General features: G+C 35.8%; 1 protein-coding gene across 2 annotated transcripts in view; it reads left to right on the forward strand.

The window, feature by feature from the left end:
* Positions 1-20,612, forward strand: part of Lpar1 (lysophosphatidic acid receptor 1) — a 143,517-nt gene that overhangs the window by 50,571 nt on the left and 72,334 nt on the right. For both annotated transcript variants that reach the window (XM_076843190.2, XM_076843189.2), the window contains exon 2: positions 14,689-14,847. In XM_076843190.2, the coding sequence (XP_076699305.1) occupies positions 14,803-14,847 (45 nt within the window). In that variant the 5' untranslated portion in view covers positions 14,689-14,802. The remainder of the gene's footprint in view (positions 1-14,688; positions 14,848-20,612) is intronic.

The raw sequence follows: 20,612 nt of genomic DNA on the forward strand, positions 1-20,612 counted from the left end.
ATATGATAAGAAAATGATTTTTTAACATTTATTCATGTTATTACCATTTTAATGTCTTTCATTCTTTGTAGAGATCCATATTTTCATCTGATATAACTTTCCTTCTATCTGATAGACTTCCTTTTTAACATCTTGTCAGTCCAAAGTTTGCTTATAATGAACTTTTTAATGTCTGAAAACATTTGTGTTTTACTTTTGTTTTTGAAAGTTTCCATGAATATCAGATTCTAGATTAACAATTTTTCCCTCCATTACCTCAAAGAAGTTGATTTCTGTCTTTTTGCTTGTGTTGTTTCTGATGAAAAATCTTTTATCATCCTATCCATATTCCTTTTTGTACCACATGTCTTTTTTTTTTCATTTGGTGAATTTAAGATTTCTCTTTACCATTTTGTGATGTTTCTTGTGCTTGTGGTTCACTGAGCATGTTGAATCTGTGAGTTTATAGTTTTAATGATATTTGGAAATTTTATTCTTTATATTTCAATTTTTTCTGTTTTCCTCTTTACTTTAGGAAAAGAATTTAAGTAGTCCACTTGAAATTTTCCTATAGTTTACTAATATTCTATCTTGTCTTCTTCTTTTTTCTTTTAATGTTGATTTTGGGTAGTATCTATTTTTACTACATCATTAGTCTTTTCTTCTGCAATGTCAAATTTTATGTTAATCTCATCCAATGTTTATGTTTTCTTTATATTGTACATTGTATTTTTGTATCCAGAAGTTTGATTTGTTTTTTTAAATGTCTTTTACATATCTCCTTAATTTTTTGAATGCTTGGAATATACTTCTAATAAATTTTAATGTGCCTAGTCATTTCTAATGCCTGTGTGTCTGTTTGGGGTCTGTTTCAACTAAGTGATTTTTTTCGACATTGTGGGTCTTATTTTCCTGCTTCTTTGCATGAGCAGTAATCATTGATTGGATGCCAGACTGTGTGAATTTTACCCTATTGAATGCTGATATTTTTATGTTCATATAAATAATCTCAAGCTTTATTCTAAGTTACAGTTAATTACTTGGAAACAATTTGCTTTTTTATGTCTTGCTTTTATGATTTGTTAGGCATGATCAGGTCAATGTTTAGTCTAGGGCTAATTGTTTCCCACTGCTTAGGCTTATGAGTACCCTACTCAATGTCCCATGAATTATGAGGTTTTCTGGTCCTGCAGATGGGAACAGAGACTGATTCCCAGCTCTGTGTGAGCATCAGGTACCATTCCTTGTCATTCTTTCAAGGTGATATTTCCCTGGCCTCTGTTTTCTCACATGTGTTCAAAGAAGATACTTGGCATATTTTTGGAGTTTTCTGCATTTATGTCTCCTCTCTGGTATCTAGTATGTGAGCTGCAGCTTCCTTGAGATTCTGGGATTCTCAAACCTTTCTTTTCACCTAAGTTTCCTGAGTTCTATCTACATTTCCCCTGGCCTGTGGCCTGGGCACTCCTGAGGCAGGAAGCTAGGGCAATCACAGAGCCCATCTTTCTTTTCTCACCTCTCAGGGATCATTGGCCTGTGTTGCCCAATGTCTAGTTCTTTGTATATTTTATCTTACTATTTTTTGTGTATTTAGACAGGTATATCTAGTTTATATTACTTCATCTTAGCCTTGTACATTCTTTTTTGGCAGAAAATTAAATTGCCCATACCATCTCAGAGTGGTATGGGCAAATCAAATATATGTATATATTATTATCCTTCTCTATGTGTATGTTTTCCTAAATAGGAGATAAATATTTAAACACAGTTTAATTTTATTGGCTATGTAAAATTGAATTGCATGTAAATATACAATAGCTCATTTTAATAACTCAGTTGACAAGTACCACATTAATGGATGTTAAGATTAGTTCTACAATTTTCCACTTGTATGCAATTTTGCATTAAATATCCTTGGAGATAAATCTTTGCTCTTAATAATAGTTTTATAGTATAATGTGGAGTTATATAGCTTCTGATTCAACATACATTTTAGGATCTTGATGCAATCATAGACACATATGTGTGCGCACGTGCACACACAAATCCATAATGTATTTTAGGAAGATTATAACAAATGCATTGCACCACAGATATTTTGAGTACCTAGGAAACTACATTATGTTTAAACCCATCAGAAAACTGTCTTTTAAATATAACGTTCTAATGTTGAGGTACAGTTTTAAAATCATTGTTTATTCATTCAAGGACTCAGAATTGATTTTGATGCATTCCATCAAAGGTACTGTAATTTGAAACTACTTGAAAAATGAATTTTAAACTCCCTAAATAATGGAAGATGCCTATGTCAACAGAACCCTCTGTTGTTGAAAAACTGTTATTTTGGGCTGAATCACTGTTCCTGCCACAGCCACAGACTTCTATATTCTGACTAGCTGTTTCGACACTTTGTTCCCATCTCCATTTGGTCTCTCTTCTTCCCTCTTTCCCTTCCCGCCACTTCTACCAATATGAATATACATATACATATTAATTTCCCTTCTATTTTTGGCTATTCAGCAACTACTTCTGATGTTAGACATGCATATACTCTTAGCATACTCTTAGAAGGAGGCGTTTTCCTAGAGTCCTCCGTCTGCTATGGTTGGAAGAGTCTATCTTGTCTGAGGCTTGGTTATACAGGTTGTAATTCTTCTTGTCTTGAAAACTTTGGACTGAAATCACCCCCAGCTTGGCTCAGTGACTCCTATCTCAAACATGCCACAGTGGACATGAATCCACTGTGTCGTTTAGTGTGCCTCCTACCTTAAGGGGAAGTCCTAAATGCATCCATCCTTCTATTGCTCTTCATCCCTGTGCAAAATGGCTGAGAGTCATGGCTTGCTAAGACTAAGAAGATCAGGGGTTTAGACACTGTGACTTCAGGCTATGGAAAGAAACAGGATAGGATTAAGCCTATTTCTTACTCAGAGACGAATTCTGTTTTTTTTTTTTTTCTACTTTCCAAGAGGATCTTCTCAGTCTTCTTTTTTTTTTTTTTTTTTAAAGAGAGAGGGAGAGGGAGAGAGAGAGAGAGAGAGAGAGAGAGAGAGAGAGAGAGAGAGAGAGATAGAATTTTTAAATATTTTTTTTTTTAGTTTTTGGCGGACACAACATCTTTGTTTGTATGTGGTGCTGAGGATCGAACCCAGGCCGCACGCATGCCAGGCGAGCGCACTACCGCTTGAGCCACATCCCCAGCCCCGTTCTCAGTCTTCTTTATGGACTTCCATTCCTTTATTCCCATTAAAATATTGATCCCATTCCTTCTTTTTTTGCTTTCTTCCTTCATGACTTATCATACTTGCTTGACTTCATTTTTTATTTAACTCAAAAATCTACAGTTCTACCCAGTTCTTGATCTTATCATTCAAGGAGAGATTCTCCCCATTTTCTAAGCATAATAACACAAAGTAGCTTGGCCCTGAGACTGTAAGCAGGGTTTGGGCAATACTTCATTTGCCTTTTTAGTGACTACTGTTCTGGGATTTTCCCACAAATCGTGTCTTGCCATTCCTTGTTATTTTTATGAGTTTTGAGACAGCATTTCTTTCCATCAGGAATGCTTCTGAAATGAAAACTGTATGCTTGTCCATCCAGTCTTGAAATCAGGACAGGGAGTTTATTTGTATAATTTTTTACTTATTTCTGCAGTTTGTAGAATACGGGAGTGTGAACTGATAAAAGACTTGTGAAATAGTGCAGACTCATTAAGTGTGTTTCTCTTTTCTGCAGTCCCCATTAGCAGGGTGGGCTGGCATGTTCCTTCCCTTGAATGCATCAGCTTTGTGCCATATGGAAAGAAAGATTAACTTTTAGGACAATTGTAAAGTAAAAGCTTGGAATGAGTAGTTGGAGAGGTACATGGAAAGAGTTAACATGGAATACTTGTCTTTTTGAGTGGGCACAGAGATTTGATAAATTGTGGTATAAAGGTGTATTAAGAATTGTAATGCAAAAAATTATGAATGTAATGCACTCCTCTATTGTGTTGTATGTAAGAAATAATAAATAAATAAGTAAAAACATGAAGAACTTAATTGATTTCTCCAGTGCTTTTCTAATTTCTTTATTCTAACACTGCATGTGAAGCAAATGGACTCTGATCACATCCCAGCTGGGCCATTTGCCTCTCTAGTGGTACAGGCAACTCTGGTAAGAATGGTAGCCTAGGTAAAAAGGTTAGTGTGGTTGTTCCTTGGTCATCCTGTTTTCCTCTTTCCTTCCCTTTTGCTACTTTAAAGCTGAAATTGTTATTCTTATCAACTTTAAAAATAAGAAGTATTAATTAACTCCTTTCTCAAAATGTGAAGAATTTTCTCCTCTTATGATTTTCCACCCATTAGCTATGTATTTCCATTGTATAGCTCTTTTGGGAAGTTATAACTGCATTTTTTGTCACCATTATCATCACAGTTATCCTGTGTTTACATGGACTGACAGGCTGTCCATGCTGAAGCAGTACTGAGCATATTATTGTGGTTTGTCATATGTATAGCTGCATTGTGGCATCAAGTAGATTTTTCAGGGTTAAATATAAGCAGATTATAATTAGAAGTGTCTTATTGTTGCAATTGCAAGTAACAACAGTTACTTGAATGGAGATTTTTTGAGCTATTTCATATTTCTGACAGAGTCCTAAAAATAGTCCTTTGTCTTTATTGTTATTGCTGAATGAGAGCTATGTCTGGCTCAGTTGTTTTTACCTTGAAATTTGATTTTTCCCTACTTGATTTTGTTTTCCTATAAATTTCAGTGACTTAGACATATGTTACAACTGTAGATCATTTGTTTAATATTTTTCCTAGAAGCTGCAGAATTTTTTTTAAGTTGTGGTAAATTACATATGAAGTCTATACTCTTAACAATCTACCTATACAGTTCAGTAATGTTAAGGACGTTCACATTGTTGTGCAGTATCTTAGTCTGTCTTCTGTTGCTATAACAAAATTCTGGAGGCTAGGTAAATTATAATGTGGCTCAAGCGGTAACGAGCTTGCCTGGCATGCACGGGGCGCTGGGTTCGAACCTCAGCACCACATAAAAATAAAGATGTTGTGTCCACCGAAAACTGAAAAATAAAATATTAAAAAATTCTCTCTCTCTCTCTCTTTAAAAAGCAAGCAAACAAACAAAAAACCCCAGAGGTTTATAAGGTAATTTGTGGATTATCTCTGTGTCCTCTATTCTGTATCATTGGTCTACCAGTCTGTTTTGATGCCAATACCATGCCGTTTTTGTTACTGTTGCTCTGTAATATAGTTTAAGGTCTAGCATTGTGATGCCACTTGCTTCACTCTTCCTGCTAAGGATTGCTTTAGCTATTCTGGATCATGCATTGGAGAAAAGATAGCCTCTTTAATAAATGATGCTGGGAAAACTGGAAGTACATATGCAACAAAATAAAATTAAATCCCTATCTCTCACCATGCACAAAACTCAACTCAAAGTAGACCAAAGACCTAGGAATTAAACCAGAGACTCTGCATCTAACAGAAGCAAAAGTAGGCCCTAATTTTCATCATGTGGGATTAGACCCCAACTTCATTAATAAGACTCCTGTAGTACAAGAATTATAACCAAGAATTAATAAATGGGGTGGCCTCAAACTAAAAAGTTTCTTGTCAGCAGAAGAAATAATCTGTGAGGAGAATAGAGAACCTACATCTTGGGAGCAAATTTTTACCCCTCACACATCAGATAGAGCACTAATCTCTAGGGTATAAAAAGAACTCAAAAAGCTAAGCACCAAAAAAAAAAAAAAAAAAACAAAAACAAAAAAAAAAACCCAATCTATACCCAAAGGACTTAAAAACAGCATACTATAGGGACACAGCCACATCAATGTTTCTAGAAGCACAATTCACAATAGCTGAACTGTGGAGCCAAACTAGATGCCTTCAGTGGATGAATGGATAAAAAAAAATGTGGCATATATATATACACAATGGAATTTTACTCAGCAATGAAAGAGAATGAAATTATGGCATTTTCAGGTAAATGGATGGCATTGGAGAAGATAAGTGAAATAATCCAATCCCCAAAAAAACAAATGCCGATGTTTTCTCTGATATAAGGAGGGAGGGGGAACATGGGAGGAATTGATGAATTCTAGATAAGGCAGAGGGATGGGAGGGAAAGAGAGGGAGCAGGGGATTAGCAAGGATGATGGAATGTGATGGACATCATTATCCCAAGTACATCAAGTACATGTATAAAGACATGAATTGGTGTGAACATACTTTATATATAAACAGAGGTATGAAAAATTGTGCTCTATATGTGTAATAAGAATTGTAATGCATTCCACTGTCATGTATTTAAAAAATAAAATCAATTAAATATTAAAAAAGCAAAAAACTCCAGAGGTTTTTTTTTTTTTTTTTTTTTTGGCTCATGGTTTGTAGGCTGCAAAGTTCAACATCAAGGTATGAGCATCTGATGTGGGCCTGGTGAGGTAAGAGCAAGTGTGACAGTGTAGGCCTCTCTCTTCTTATAATGCCACTAGTAAGGGGAATAGTGGGTAATTATATTAGTCAAATTATATTGTTAAATTGTGTGCATGTACAAATATATAAACAGAATCCCACCATTATGTACAATTATAATGCACCAATAACAAAATATGGAAAAAAATACAGCCACTAGTGCCTCATGACCTTATCTATTCCTAATTCCTTCCGAAAAATTCCACCTCCAAGTACATTTGAATCTGGGTATTAAGTCTCCAATACATGAACTTTTGAGGGACACATTCAAATCATTAGCATGAAACCAATCTCTAGAATACTTTTCATCTTAGAAAGTGGAAACTCAATGCCCATTAAAAGAATTACCATTCTACCATCCTCTCTGTCCCTGGCAACCACTTTTGGATTTTCTGTGTCTATGAATTTGATTATTGTAGGTACTATATAACTAGAATTGTATAATATTTGTTGTTTTTGTGTCTGGCTTACATCATTTAGCAAAATTTCCTGAAGGTTCATCCATGTTATAGCATATGTCAGGATTTTCTTCTTTTTAATGTCTGAATAATATTCTATAATATGTATATACCTCGTTTTGTTTGTGTGTTCATTGCATACTTGAGTTTCCTTCTGTCTTTTGAGTATTGTAAATAATGTTCCATGAAAAGGGTGTAAAAATATTTTTTTGAGATCCCATTTTTAATTCTTTTGGAAATATATCCAGAAGTGGGATAGTAGGATTTCTGGAGCCTATGGTAGTTCTATTTTTCATTTTTGAGGCACTCCATACTGTTTTCCACAATGACTGTACCATTTTATCATCCCACCAATAGTGTACAGGGGTTTCAATTTCTTCACCTTCTCACCAACAATTATTTTATATTGTTTCTTTTTCTTTTTTTTTTTTTTGTGATGGCCATCGTAATCAACGTGAAGTGATATCTATTTTGCATTTCCCTGATTATCAGTGACATGGAGCTTTACTTCATGTTTGCTGGTCATTTGTAGATCTTCTTTGAAAAAATGTCTACTCAAGTCTTGCCCATTCTTTAATCAGATTATTTGGGGCTTTTTTGTTGTTTGTTTTTGAGGTTGGAGTTAGAAAAGTTTACTTTCATTGGTAATTAATTTGTTTCTTTTGTTCTTTTTAAGTATGCCAGTTTTTCTTATATCGAATCTTCATTTTCTGTGCCATATATCCATAATTACTAATCAACCCAATATATTTCATTGTTTAAAAAAATGTGCTTTTTTTCCCCTCAAACCAACCTTCCATAGCATCAAGTTGAATACACTTGTGTGGCACTTCTGCTTTTACTAGCTTAAATTTTTTTCTTTTAGCAGTGATGGTCTTTTTTTTTAAATCATAAATTTGAAAATGTCAAATAGCTTCATGAGACTTGCTCAGAAAAAGGAACTCTATTCCTTTCTTAACATTTTGCCTTCACTGGAGCTACCATTTTCAGTTGAGTTAGCTGCCTTGATTGGTATTTTCATCAAACCTCTATGATTTTTGCTTTATTAAAATTTTTTTTGAATTGCGTATAATATGTTGCTTTGAAATAAGTATGCATTTTGGAATGTCCAGGTTTTTGCTTCTCCTTTTTGGTTTATAAGTTGTAAATATTAATAGATTTTCCATAGGTTAGGTGTGCCATTACGTCTATTCTTATCCCACACCTCATCATGTGGCTGTGACTTTGCCAGTCTTCATTTTTAGTGTGATGATGAGCTTGTTAATGGCATTCACACCTGAGCCAAGTTGAATTTTATGAGTTCTTTTCCTTTTCTGAAAACTTTTTGTTCTCCCTTTATTTATTTTTTAAATTGTATTTGTTCTTTTTTAGATATACATGACAATAGAGTGTATTTTGACATATTTATACAAACATGGAGTATATCTTCTTCTAAGTAGGATCCAAGTCTTATGGTTGTGCATGATGTGGAGGTTCACCATGGTATATTCATATATGTACATAGGAAAGTTATGTCAGATTCATTCCACTGTACTTCCTATTCTTGTCTGCGCTCCCTTCCTTTTCATTGTTTTTAAATATTCGCTTAGTTTTCTATGTACTTATTTCTCATTAAATCCCAAACTCTTTTAGTTGTAGAAATCTGCTGTTAGTAGATCCAGATGGACAGTTATTCTGTCAGGGGTACCTTTTGAGTCTCCTTACCTACCAGCCAGGGATCTCCCTTCACATATTCCAGGAATTCCCTTGGCCTTTTTCCTGTGTTGGATTCCTATGCCTGCCTTTTCCTTGTCATTCTTCCCAAGGAACATCTTCCAGTAGAATTCCAGGTTGTAAATTACTTTCTTCATCATTTCTCCGTTATGTTCTGGTTTCCAGGCTTGCTGTTGAGAAGGTCAAAAATTTTCTGATTTCAAATCATTTGTTATCTCACAGGATTTTTTGAAATTCTCAGAGTTAAAAAGAAAAGGAAAAAAACTCACAGTGATGGAGGATGTACTAGGTGGATGTGCAGATGGGTGTCAGTGGACCCTAATGCTCTACAAATGTATGGCCTTCCATTTTAGAAAACATTTTGAGGTATTTGATATTTTTTTTCCTTCTGTTTCCTTTACTCCTTCATTCTGCAGTTTCACCTATTAGATTCTTAGATGGTCTGGGCTAGTTATTTTCCTTTACTTTTTTTTTTTTTAAACTTTGGGCACCTTTAAAGATTTATATTCCAGTCCTTCTGAATTTTGAATCATTGTTTTTTAAGCTTGCTGTTTTTGTTTCAGTGAGTGCAGTATCTCTTTCTTGTTATTACTATTATTGAGTATTTTCATTTGCTCAGATTCCAGAAAGAAAAATCTTCTGTTACGCCTTAGATGATGTAAGTCAGGTGTCAGATGCTATTTTGCTAAGAAAACCAAGTTATGGTTATGACTTGCTTATATCTCATTTTTTTTCCAGGTTTGGGGGACAGAGGTTTTTTTCTGCTTGTTTTTGCCAGATTATCAAGTCCTCTGCATAATGATATAGAAATTTCAAGTCTGAAAAATTCCTGTTTGACTTAAATTGTGTATTGGTGTAACAGCTTTCTAAAACTGAGATAAACTTACCCTTTCCCGTTTCCAGTGATGATGTTTCCTTTCTTCCTTTAGTACTTTTTGTTCATCTTTTCTCTTTGTTTTGGAGTCTGTTAAGTCTTGCCCATGTAGCATTTCCCCACATGGGAGCTCTGTATTGTCTTCTGTTCTACTAGTTTATTTTCTACTTTATCAATTGCCTTCATTCAAGCCCATAAGTCAGATTTCTTTTCTTTTCCTCTTTTTGGTTAATGCATACTCTTTTTTTGATCTTGCATCTCTTTCCACAACCACCTGTACCATGGAAGATGCTACTATGTCCTCAGCAACTTTAAGACCATGAGCTAGAAATTTTCTGAAGTTTTCCCTTTTAAGTATATTTACTTGAGAAATAAGTAGTACACTTATTTCTCAAGTAAATATTTGCTGTGATTCTAAAGTCTTCTGTTATTTTGACTTATAATTATATGTCTTATTGGCCTGGTAAATTTGTGTTTTTCTCTGTTGCTTATCCTTGGAGACCAAATGTTATGCATATTCAGTCTCAGGTATTGCACTCTGTTTTTTTCAAACACTTCTATGAGTCATTGCTTGACTGAAATCCAGAAGAAGGAAAAAGGTTAAGGTTTGTAGTAGTTTAATTTACCAACTAGAAATTCATCTTCTTGTGAGGCCTGGGAGGAAGCCAGCATTGGCTCCATAAGTAATCAAATGGAAGTTTGCCTCAAACCAGAGACTTTCTCTTAGGTATTTGGTGTGGCACTCAGTAATTAGCAAGGGCATTGTCACTTGGCATGGCTACTGTCCTCTGAAGCCAGCTAGTAGCATTCCTTTTTTCTCACGTGTTCTGGGGCAGTCTTCATGGCCCTGTGTAAATCAGGAGTGAATGCAGCCAGAGAGTACTCACTTGGCTGGCTTCTGGAGCCAGGAGCACTTTTTAAAGAGGTAGTGCATTTTACATTTTCCCCAGCTTTCTCCTGACTTAGTCCCCTTTAGCCCTCGTCCCTCTGTATTGAGGGCATCCTTCCACGTCTGTGGAGTTTTCATTTGCTTATTCTCTGTATATGCAGTTCCAGTTTCTCATGAAGGGGGAATGGTGCCTTGTTCTTTTGTAGACTTCCCCCAGTGTTCCTTTCCAGTACATAATTTTGGAGATTTAAGCAATAATTAGGATCAATCCAGGGGTAGTTTTTGTGACTGATTCAGATATTTCCTATTCTTACATCCAGGTGATCATTTCTCTGGTAATCTGTCACAGAGGAATGATTATTTGCATAGTTTTCTTATTTAGAAATTATATTTTTTCTAAAATTATACTTGTCATTTTGCATTATCCTTGCTATTTAATTTCATTTGCATATATTTTTCATTTTTAAATGATAGTCTAGATATAATACTATACTATGCTTCTTTATATAAGAAATAGTTTCACGTCATTCCTTAGTGCTTATGTTCTTAACCCCTCCCTTTTAAAAAATTTTAATGGTAAAATAAATGTAACATAAAACTTACCTCTTTTGAACATTTTTAAGTGTACAATTCAGTAGCAATTAATTACATTCACATTGTTATACAAACATCACTACTTTCCATTTTTTTAAAGGTAAAGATTTTTTCCATATATTTATTTAATTAGTTGTTGATGGACCTTTATTTGTTTGTTTATTTATATGCAGTGTTGAGAATCGAACTCAGTGCCTCACATGTGCTAGGCAAGCACTCTACCACTGAGCTACAACCCCAGCCCTCACTACTTTCCATCTTTAGAACATTTCCATCATCCTAAATTGAAGCTCTCTATGAAACCCTAATGCTCCATTCTTCCCTCCTCCCAGCCTTGTACCTCTATTTCTACTTTCTGTTTCTATGAATTTTTATGTTTGTATTTTATGCACATGATTTAAATTGTAGGGGTAATTCATATTGCATATTACATAATCAATGACTGTAAGGATGAATAAACCAGTGAAGAGATGACAAAGCTCATCTTTTCAAAGTAAGTGATATTAGAGAGGTAGTTTATAGTTTTGAGAAGAGTTATATAGATCAGAAAAATGCCTAATGGAAAATGGAGACAACTAGGGAAGGAAAGAAGGAACAAAAATCATGACCCAAGGGCAGCTGAAGAAACTGATGTCAGTGGGGAAAACCCACACTACTTTGTGGTTTTCAGTAGCTAGAACACAGCTTAGGAGCTCATGCAAAGGAAATGTAGTCAGGTTGATGGTAGGTTGGAAGAAAGCTGGGACTGGTATTCAAGTACTTGGAAGAGTTAAAAGAAGGGTATTTTTCTTTAAAAGTTCTTGGTCAACTCCATAGTTGACCATGGGATTTTGGTCAGGTGGGAGGGTCTAGTATGTCAAAGTGAACCAACTTCCCCTGCTAGATAGGGGCATTTTTACTTAGGACATGTCTCGTTTTTCCATGATTTGTGCAGTTTTGTGAATAAGTTGGCAAATAGATACGTGGCAATTTTAGGACATTATTCCTAAGAGAACACTGGTTTATATCTTTAATGTTGTTTCGCCCTTACTTTTTGGCAGATTCAAGTAACCATGCACTGTTTTATAAGAGTGCTTGTAATGTGCTAATGAGTTCAATGAAAGTCTTGAAACTAGATAGATCTCAAATACTTTATGGGAAATAAGTTAATTTTACATCTTATTTTATTTCTAAAAATATGAATTGAAAATCTGATTAGGCATCTCAAGTATATGAAACATGAAATAAGGGGCACATATATAGTGGAGAGAAGACCAGGTTTCTGTGTCACAGGGTAACTCCATAGGCCACCTAACTTCCATCTTGCCTTCTGCAGGACTCTCTGAAGTTTTTCCTTTAAGATATTCTGTGCATTTTTTTTTATCTCCTCTTAATTCTCATTCACTTGGAGGGTTGGTGTATTTGAAAGGGGCTGGGACTTAGAGTCAATCCTGGCTTAGGTCCCAGCTCTCTTCATTCCTGCTTGTGTGGCTGTAAGTATGTTGCACAACACTTCAAAGCCTCAATGTGTCCTCTGAAGTGAGCTAACAGTGTCTGTCTTGGACTCTACGTGCTATGACTGCTCCAGAATTCAGTGTCCCGTGGGCTCTCACTGAACCCCAGTCTCTCTCTTGTTGACTATCAGCAATGATGCCATAGAACATATTGGTTTAGTAGGCCACATCCTTTCCTTGTTATACAGGTATCTGTTTTGCCCTTTGGATAGTTCTCTACATGTGAATATTGAAAGTATCTAAATATCTTCAGGTTATATTGATTGACCGAGATTGACTGAAATGAATTGGAACCAAGAATATAGTATGATTGTTTAAGAGTGGAATCTTGCTTGCTTTTTTTTGGCTATCATGATACATTTATGTATCCATCTGTCCATCTCAGCATAAGCAAGGCAATGTGAAGTGTAAATACCTAAGGAGGAGAAAAGAGAAACAAAAAAAGGGATTAGCACAAATTGACTCTAAGAATATGTTCAGTGTAAAGTAGTGCATGATGGGGTCTTGTAATTCCCTTGGGGTAGGCTTATCACTCTGGAAGCCTCATGAATAAAGAAAGGCATTTCTGTATACATACCCTGTTTCCTGGGCTGTTCATTTAAATTCACAGTCTGATACACAACAGGTCTTTTATTCTCTCTAAAAAGGAGGACTAAGGATGTCAGTATTGTCTCAGAGCAGCTATAGAATTCAGTGTTGATTGTCCTGCTAAAATAGCTTGAGAGATTTATAATTTACTTTTTAATAAAAATTATCACTTTAACAGAAGAGCATAGGAAGTTTCCACAGTTCAAAACAATTAAAATTTAAAGTGATTGAACCTATAACTTGAAGGATTAATACATGAAGACAGAATAAAATAAAACTTAAGAGTTCATAGAAGTTGCTGTGAAATCTAGGTCATTTTTAACAAAAGCAGCTCTTCTGAGCTTGTGACTTGTCTGGTATCATTGAGCTAATCTAGAGTAGCACCAGAGGATTTGGGGTCAGAGGACTCATATTAACTGTCCAACTTCACTATTCCTTCTACAGAAGACTTGGGTCATATGAACTTCAGTTTACTTTTACTATTTTGAAAAGTATCATTCTCTTAGGGTTTAGAAGTATTTCAGGCATCACCCTGCATGTTAGTGGAACTATATGTTTACAGCAGGGGCTGATTAGGTCTTTTTCATTATGTCCTTAGTTTCCTGCAGATGTTCCATAAATATCTTTGGAGTGCTAAAAAAAAAAAAAAAAAAAAAAAAAAAAAAAGGAGATTACTAGATGGGATGAAAACCATCTAAGAATGAATTTTTTTAAAAAGTGAAAGAATTTTCTTAATTTCTTAAGATGAAAAAAATTCCCCTTCTGAACTAAATTGCAACATTGAAACTATCATCTCAGTGTTTTAATAGAACTGGGGCCATGCTCTCCTGCTGGGAACTTAGCATCTTTCTAAGTTTTCTTAGTGAACATATTAAGGAGAGAAAATTTTGTTGTATTTTGTGCTTATTTTGCATCTTCTCCTGGAGTATGTCAGAAGGACTGTAGGAATTCTTCTTCCTCACACATGCGGAAGTGTGTGCTCTATTCCTTAACACTGGGTGTCTTGCTTGTCTTAAATCTTGGTCATGGTGACCAAGTTGTTTGAGGAAACATAAACAGGGACCACATTGACTTTCTTACGCTTCATGCCAGACTGGGAATTGGGGTTGTTTTTGCTCTAGTTCTGGCTCTTCTGTGAACTAAATAAAATGTTCAATTATTTGGTCCCTTCTCTTCTCTGAGCTTCAATTATTTTTTCATCTGTAAATGGATGGAGTCTAACCACTTGATGTTTTTTTTTCTCTTTACCCTTTGTATATAAACTATCAGCTCTCAAATGGGGATCATTTTTTTTCTTTCTAGTTTATTGTTTAATGACTGGATGGCTTCTCCTCCTCATCATCTCTCTAGCTTGGAACTACCTCCCCAGAACTTCTAGCTGTTATGAAGAGTTAAATTTAAACTTATGAAAATATATCCACTTAATATCACTATGACATATGATACAGAAGTCATGGCTTTTAGATGTTGGAGTTTTCCTATTGGATTCCAGTGTTTCTTGCTGTAGTATTTGGCACTTGGTGTATGGATTTTTACTTCCCGTAGCCAATGGTACTTCACTCCTTGCACCAGTCCTCTTGCACTAATTGTGACTTTTCCTGTCTCTTTCTAGGTTCACAGTTTCTCCTAGCATGACCCTGATCTGATCAGTGACCACAAGAATTGGCTTCTGTCTTTGGCATTGTAGTACTGGGGCCTGATCACCACCTACTGCTGCAGAGCTGTCATGGCTGCTGCCTCTACTTCCACCCCTCTGATTTCACAGCCCCAGGTAAGTAAGTAATTCACACTAGCAAAGATTTGAGCTGATCATAGTTTTCATGAATATTTAAATTGAGTTTCAGAAGGAGCGTTCGACTGTAGGGATTGTGTGCATCTCTTATGATTTGGTGGGTGCTTGGATAATGGTGCTTTTGTGAGTGAGGTGCCATTTAGTTCAGGAAGCAGCTGAAACAATGAACAAGTGATGTTAGTAAACTGGCCTCTGTTTGCAGGGGCTTGGTTTTCAGTGCTTTAGAATGTCTGTTACTCTAGGCATCAGACTCCAGATCAAGACAAGTGAGTAGTAAATTTTGCTGCTATCCCTTTCTTTTTTTGTGTGTGGGGGGGTAAGGGTGCTAATGAAATAACTCAGAATGGATCAAGTTTTGCAATGCTGCCCTGTTGTCTTCCTCTTAGAATTATTATTTTGCTCTGACCTGTTGTAGGAACTTGGAAACAAAATGCAGTTCTAGAAACTTTTGGATGGTAGTCAAGGTAATTTTCCTGTACACCAAAGGGTAGTGCAGGGACGTTGTCTTTGTTTGGATTATTGGATAACCTTCTCTGAGTATTTAGTAAACTCGTTTAGGCTCAGCAGCAGCGTGGTACAATAGGGAAACAGACTTGGAGTCAGCACGCCTCAGTTCACATCCCTGGGCCTTGGATTTCTGGGTTAAGGGCCTTAGCCATGCCACCCTTCTCAGTTTCAGGTTCCTCACCTGATTAAATAATAGAATATATGGAAGGTACATGGTAGGGGCTCAGTGAGTTTCCCATGAGTTCTTTTTTTAGCTTCATTCTTCAGAGTGTGGCATCACTCTGAATCATTTATGAAAATCATTTTTAGGCCAAGGTTGAAAAAAAAAAAGGAAGAGCCATGTGGATTGAAATTTGAATCTTGATGATACACACTTTTATTTCTGTGCTTTGCAGACTATTGAAATTCATATGTATTTTGAGTAAGGGTGCCTATTCTTTTTAAAGAAGAGTGAAAAGAGGGAGAGAGGAAAAATGGGCATTTTTACTTCATTTACTTTAAGTGTTTTCCCCGCAAAGACCTGGGATTTTATCATGTGGCTCAAGTCCTTGCTGTTCTTCACAGCTTTAGTATTCTTTTCTAGCATTTTAGTGCTACCTCCATCATGAGCTTTTTCTCTTTCTCATAAATGGATCATTGCCTTTTCAACATCCATTGACCTGGCACGTTTGGTTTTCTTTACCCTCAGTAGTTTTTTTGGTGCTTGAGAGTCTTAGAGAATGGCTAGAGAGATTTAGTGCCTGTTACCCAAGATCACCATTTCAAAGTCCAGTGCAGCTGTTCTCAGGTAATGACTGTTCTTAGCCTTATGTGAAGTGAGTAGGCCCTTGAGCAGGTTTCCTGGTCTAGGTATTTTAGCATGCCAATGTCCCTGTCATTTGTCAGCATTTCCAACAGCATCAACCTGTCCACATACACTTTTCCTGTTACACAAACTACTATCAGCTGATGAGTAATATAAATACTTTCAAATGACTCATTTAATTAGAATGTTTAACACCACCCAAGGCAGAAAAAGGCCATATTTAATATAAACACATGGGGAAATGTGTATTCATAAATTTTCTGTGGGAAGATTAGTTGGCGCAGCCACTTGGGGGTGGAGGGTGGTAATTTTGACAATAGATATAAAAATTATATACCTTTGCACATCCCTATAAAAACTCTCACATGTGAGATCAAGCAAGAATGCATAAAGATATTCATCGAAGAATTGGTTAAAAACCAAGAAGTATAAAACTTTCTGAATATTCAATAGTGGAAGAACTTAATAAATTCAGGTATGTAAATATGATTGAAATACTACGTTCTAGTTAAAAAGTGAGGCTGTCAACATAGCTATATTGCCCTATGGAACCTTATGGGGGGGCAGAGAAAGATGCAAATAATTCTTATAGGAAGATATCATTAAAACTGTAAAATGATACCATGTGTTTTTAGGGACAAACATATGGTACATAAATTTAAATCCAAAGTGAAAAGTTCAGCACATACATTTCCAATAGAATGATATTGCCCCCAAGAGGGTCAAATTTGGATCTTGGGAGATGAAAAATTCCTCCAAACGCTACCCAGCAAAATGCTGTTTAGTATTTAATTTTCCATTAAAGAGAATTTAAATTTAATTAAATTTTTTTTTTCCTAGAGGATCACTAATGAAAAGAAAAATAGTCAAAAAACGCTGACTTCTTGAAGGATGTACATGGCCCTCTAGTCACACTGTCTGGGTTAAAATCCTGCCTCCAGCATTTACTGACCCAGTCATGGGGAAAGATGCTCACCCCTTGAAGGTTCCTCCATATGCTCATATACAAAATGGGCAGAGAAGTAATGGAGCTAGCCTCAGAGAGTTGTTTTAAAGATGATCTCAGAAAACATGTATAAAACTTAGAATAGTTTCTGGCACCTCTGCCTGTGATATTAGCAACTGTTCCTGTTTAGCAAGCTCTACAGCAGGCTGGGGATACAAGTGTAGATAAGATAAATAAGGCTTTTGTCCTGCTGGAGTTTAGAAACATAGTAGAAGATGCACAGATTAGGGAACAAAATATTACAACCCTGTGTCACAAGTGCCATGAGACAGGAAGTAGAGATGTTTCAGGAGTAAAGCAGAATACCCAGAAAATAAGGACTCAAAGGATCAGGCAAGACTTCTTGAAGGGAGCTAATGAAAGTGTGTATTATTTTAGTAAGAGAAAGAAAGAGCAGGTGCAGATGTCAAATGTCCCAAGGTGAGACCGGGTGCAGTACTTAGAATTTGGTTCAGGGTGCTCAGGGTATAGTAGGGCATGGCGTTGTAAACAGTGATGTCCCTAGAACCACCTCTGCTACTCCACAAGGGCCAACTGTTACGTTTTTAAGAATTTTGTGAGCCAGGTTTTCTTCATACTGGTAGCTTGAAATTAGCCAGGATGGAGTGTTTACAGAAACTGTAAATGTCATGAGTTAGGTTGTAAAGCTGGAGATTTTGCAGGGCCTTGCATATTATATTAAGGAATATAATATTGATCTGAAAGAAGCCTATGTTGTTTACTGGTTACCCAGGCTTTGGAATCTTAGATCTGGATTCAAGCTCTGATTTTTGACATTTCTGCTGAACAAATTCTCTATCAATGTCAACCATGGTTGTTGTCTCATTATTGTTGCCACATGTTGGGAACTTCCGATTTTGAAGGAGTCAGCAATAAGCTGGGGCATTAGGTCACAAGGAGAGGTGGCTTAGGAGAGATGAAAGCCATTGGGTCACTTGTTCCAGGATCCTCTGATTATTTATGAGCCCAATTATATGTTAGTCTTCCAATGGAATTTATATAAATCGTAGTCCAAGGCTAGCTTGCCCTTGCCTCTAAGCCTGATGTCTTCTCTTCCATTAACAGTATTCAGAGAAAGTTAAAATTATTTAAATGCAGAATCTCCTTAGACAGCAAATAATGAGAAGTTCATTTAGACATCTTAGCCTGCTATTGTCCGGCATGTGCACTTATACACTCTTTTAGAGTGAATTCTTTTAGAGTGTAAAGATACACTCACATTCAAGTGTGAAAGTCTTGAAAATACTTTTCCAAGGTAAAAGCAACAATTAAAAAAAAGAAAAAAGAAAAAAGGAAAAAGCTTTTGATTTTGTTTGTTTCTCCATTCATTTGGTAACAAAAACATTTTTCTAGTTAAGGCTGCCTAATACTAGACATAAACTAATTAATATGAACCAATAGCCTGTAATTGTTTCAAACAATAATAAGGAAGAAAGCTTTCATTGTCACCCCTGCTGGGATTGCTGTGCAGTTAGTGAAAGATAGGCCTTGTGCTTTGAAGTGGGACAAGTTTGTATTCTCTGCTTTGCTGCTGCAAGCAGAGAATTTGGTTTTCTCCTGCTGAGAAAGCACCTTACAAAGCTAGGTGAATCCTAGGGCGAAACTAGACTAGAAGCCTCAGGATGTTGCTGACTTACAGTTCTGCTCTTCCAAACACTGAGCTGATAAAGAGCTTCCTTATCCACAGGAAGCTCCAAGGATGTGTTTGCAGGCAGGAAACCTGTTCATCACTAGGTGAAGTTAATGTGTTCATGTCTTGGGGTCATTGAGGGGATGGGATGGGATAGGAAACTGAAAAACTTAAGTTGCTACTCTGAGTAGCCATGAACTCTTTCTAGAACTCTGTTAAGCATTCCCTTAATTGTGGTTGATCAGGTTGCTGTGGGTAGAATAAGTAGAATTTAGATTAAAAAATCAATTTTTTTTGGTGGTACTACTTGGGATTGAATGGGGGTGCTCTACCAATTGACCTCTAATCCTGTCCCTTTTTATTTTTAAATTTGAGATAGAGTCTCACTGAGGTTGAGGCTGGCCTCAAACTTTCAATCTTCCTCAGTCTCTTGAATAGCTGGGATTATGTGTGTGTGCCACTTGTATCAGGCTGTTTTCATTTTAATGGAGGGGTCAGTAGTTTAATATCTGAGTGTGTGATTTGGCTTTGTTCAAATCCAAGGCTGGTAATAGAGGCAGAATAGGTGTCTGAGAACAAGGTATTTAACTCTCACACCTGTGATTTCAGCAAGGAAGGAATCTGTTCCTTCAGCATTTTACAAGGTGTTTCATTCTGTCTCTCATGTGCTGAGGGACTGTTTTGGTTTTTAGCCAAGGACATAAATATATTTTGATCTTTCCAAGTGTTTTCTGGTAGCTTTCAGTTAAAGTATTTCTTTAGTTCTTCTTCAATATTCCAATAAAAGGTGGCTGGTCTCTCTGCATGTTGTCTGTTGGAAGACAAGTGTTTTTGAACATTGTTACCTATAGATTCTCCAAAATTCCATTGTATTTACAACATATATATTTTAGAAGGTTTTATTTATGTTATTAGAAAGTATTTTGGATTAAACAACTGAATTACATATTAAATGAGTTGCATTTTTTAGAAGTTAAAAGATTTTTGCATGTTTTTCTTAGAACTTTCAAACATTCACAAAAATGAAGAATCATATTGTGACTCTCAATGTAGCCACCATCTAGACTCAGTAGTTGCTAGCATTTTGCCATAGTGTTTTACTTGCTCCCCTTTTTGGGGGTGGGAGTGTGAGAAGCATTTTAAAGTAAATCCTGGTAGCATGTCATCTCATCACAATGCTCACATATCAGTATTCATCTCTAGGAAATAATTTGTTTGCATAATTATAATACAATCACATTAAACAAAATTAAAAATCACATTAAACAAAATTAAAAACCCTTTACTATCACTTTTGTACTCAGTTTGTATTCAGATTTCTCTATTTGTTTCTCTGAAAAAGCATTTTTGCAGTTAGTGTGTTAAAAAACATTGATGAGATCTGCACAAAAGCATTTAATGTCTTATAAGGTTTAAGAATATAATTCCATTTTTCTACTTTATTTTCTAAATAAAGAAGATTATATTGATAATCAGACTATTTCACTATTGAATATAAAATTGAGACATACACAGAAGATTCCAATATAAATGAATTATTACAGTGGTTGCAGTTACTAAGTTCTGTATCTCTAACATAAGGAATTATGGATATCTTCTGATAGTGCTTTCTTTTAGACTAATGCATGAATGATAGAATGAAGAACTAATGCAGTATGAGTTAATTGCTATATGAAATTTCTGGTGACACATAACAAAGACATAGTGTGGTCTGACTCCCTAACATGCAATTGAGAAAGAGAATGCATAGGCTTAGAAACAGATTTTGATTTGAAGTGAGGCCATTGTAGCTAAAA

This window comes from Callospermophilus lateralis, chromosome 2 (assembly GCF_048772815.1).
Source record: "Callospermophilus lateralis isolate mCalLat2 chromosome 2, mCalLat2.hap1, whole genome shotgun sequence".
NCBI lineage: Eukaryota > Metazoa > Chordata > Mammalia > Rodentia > Sciuridae > Callospermophilus > Callospermophilus lateralis.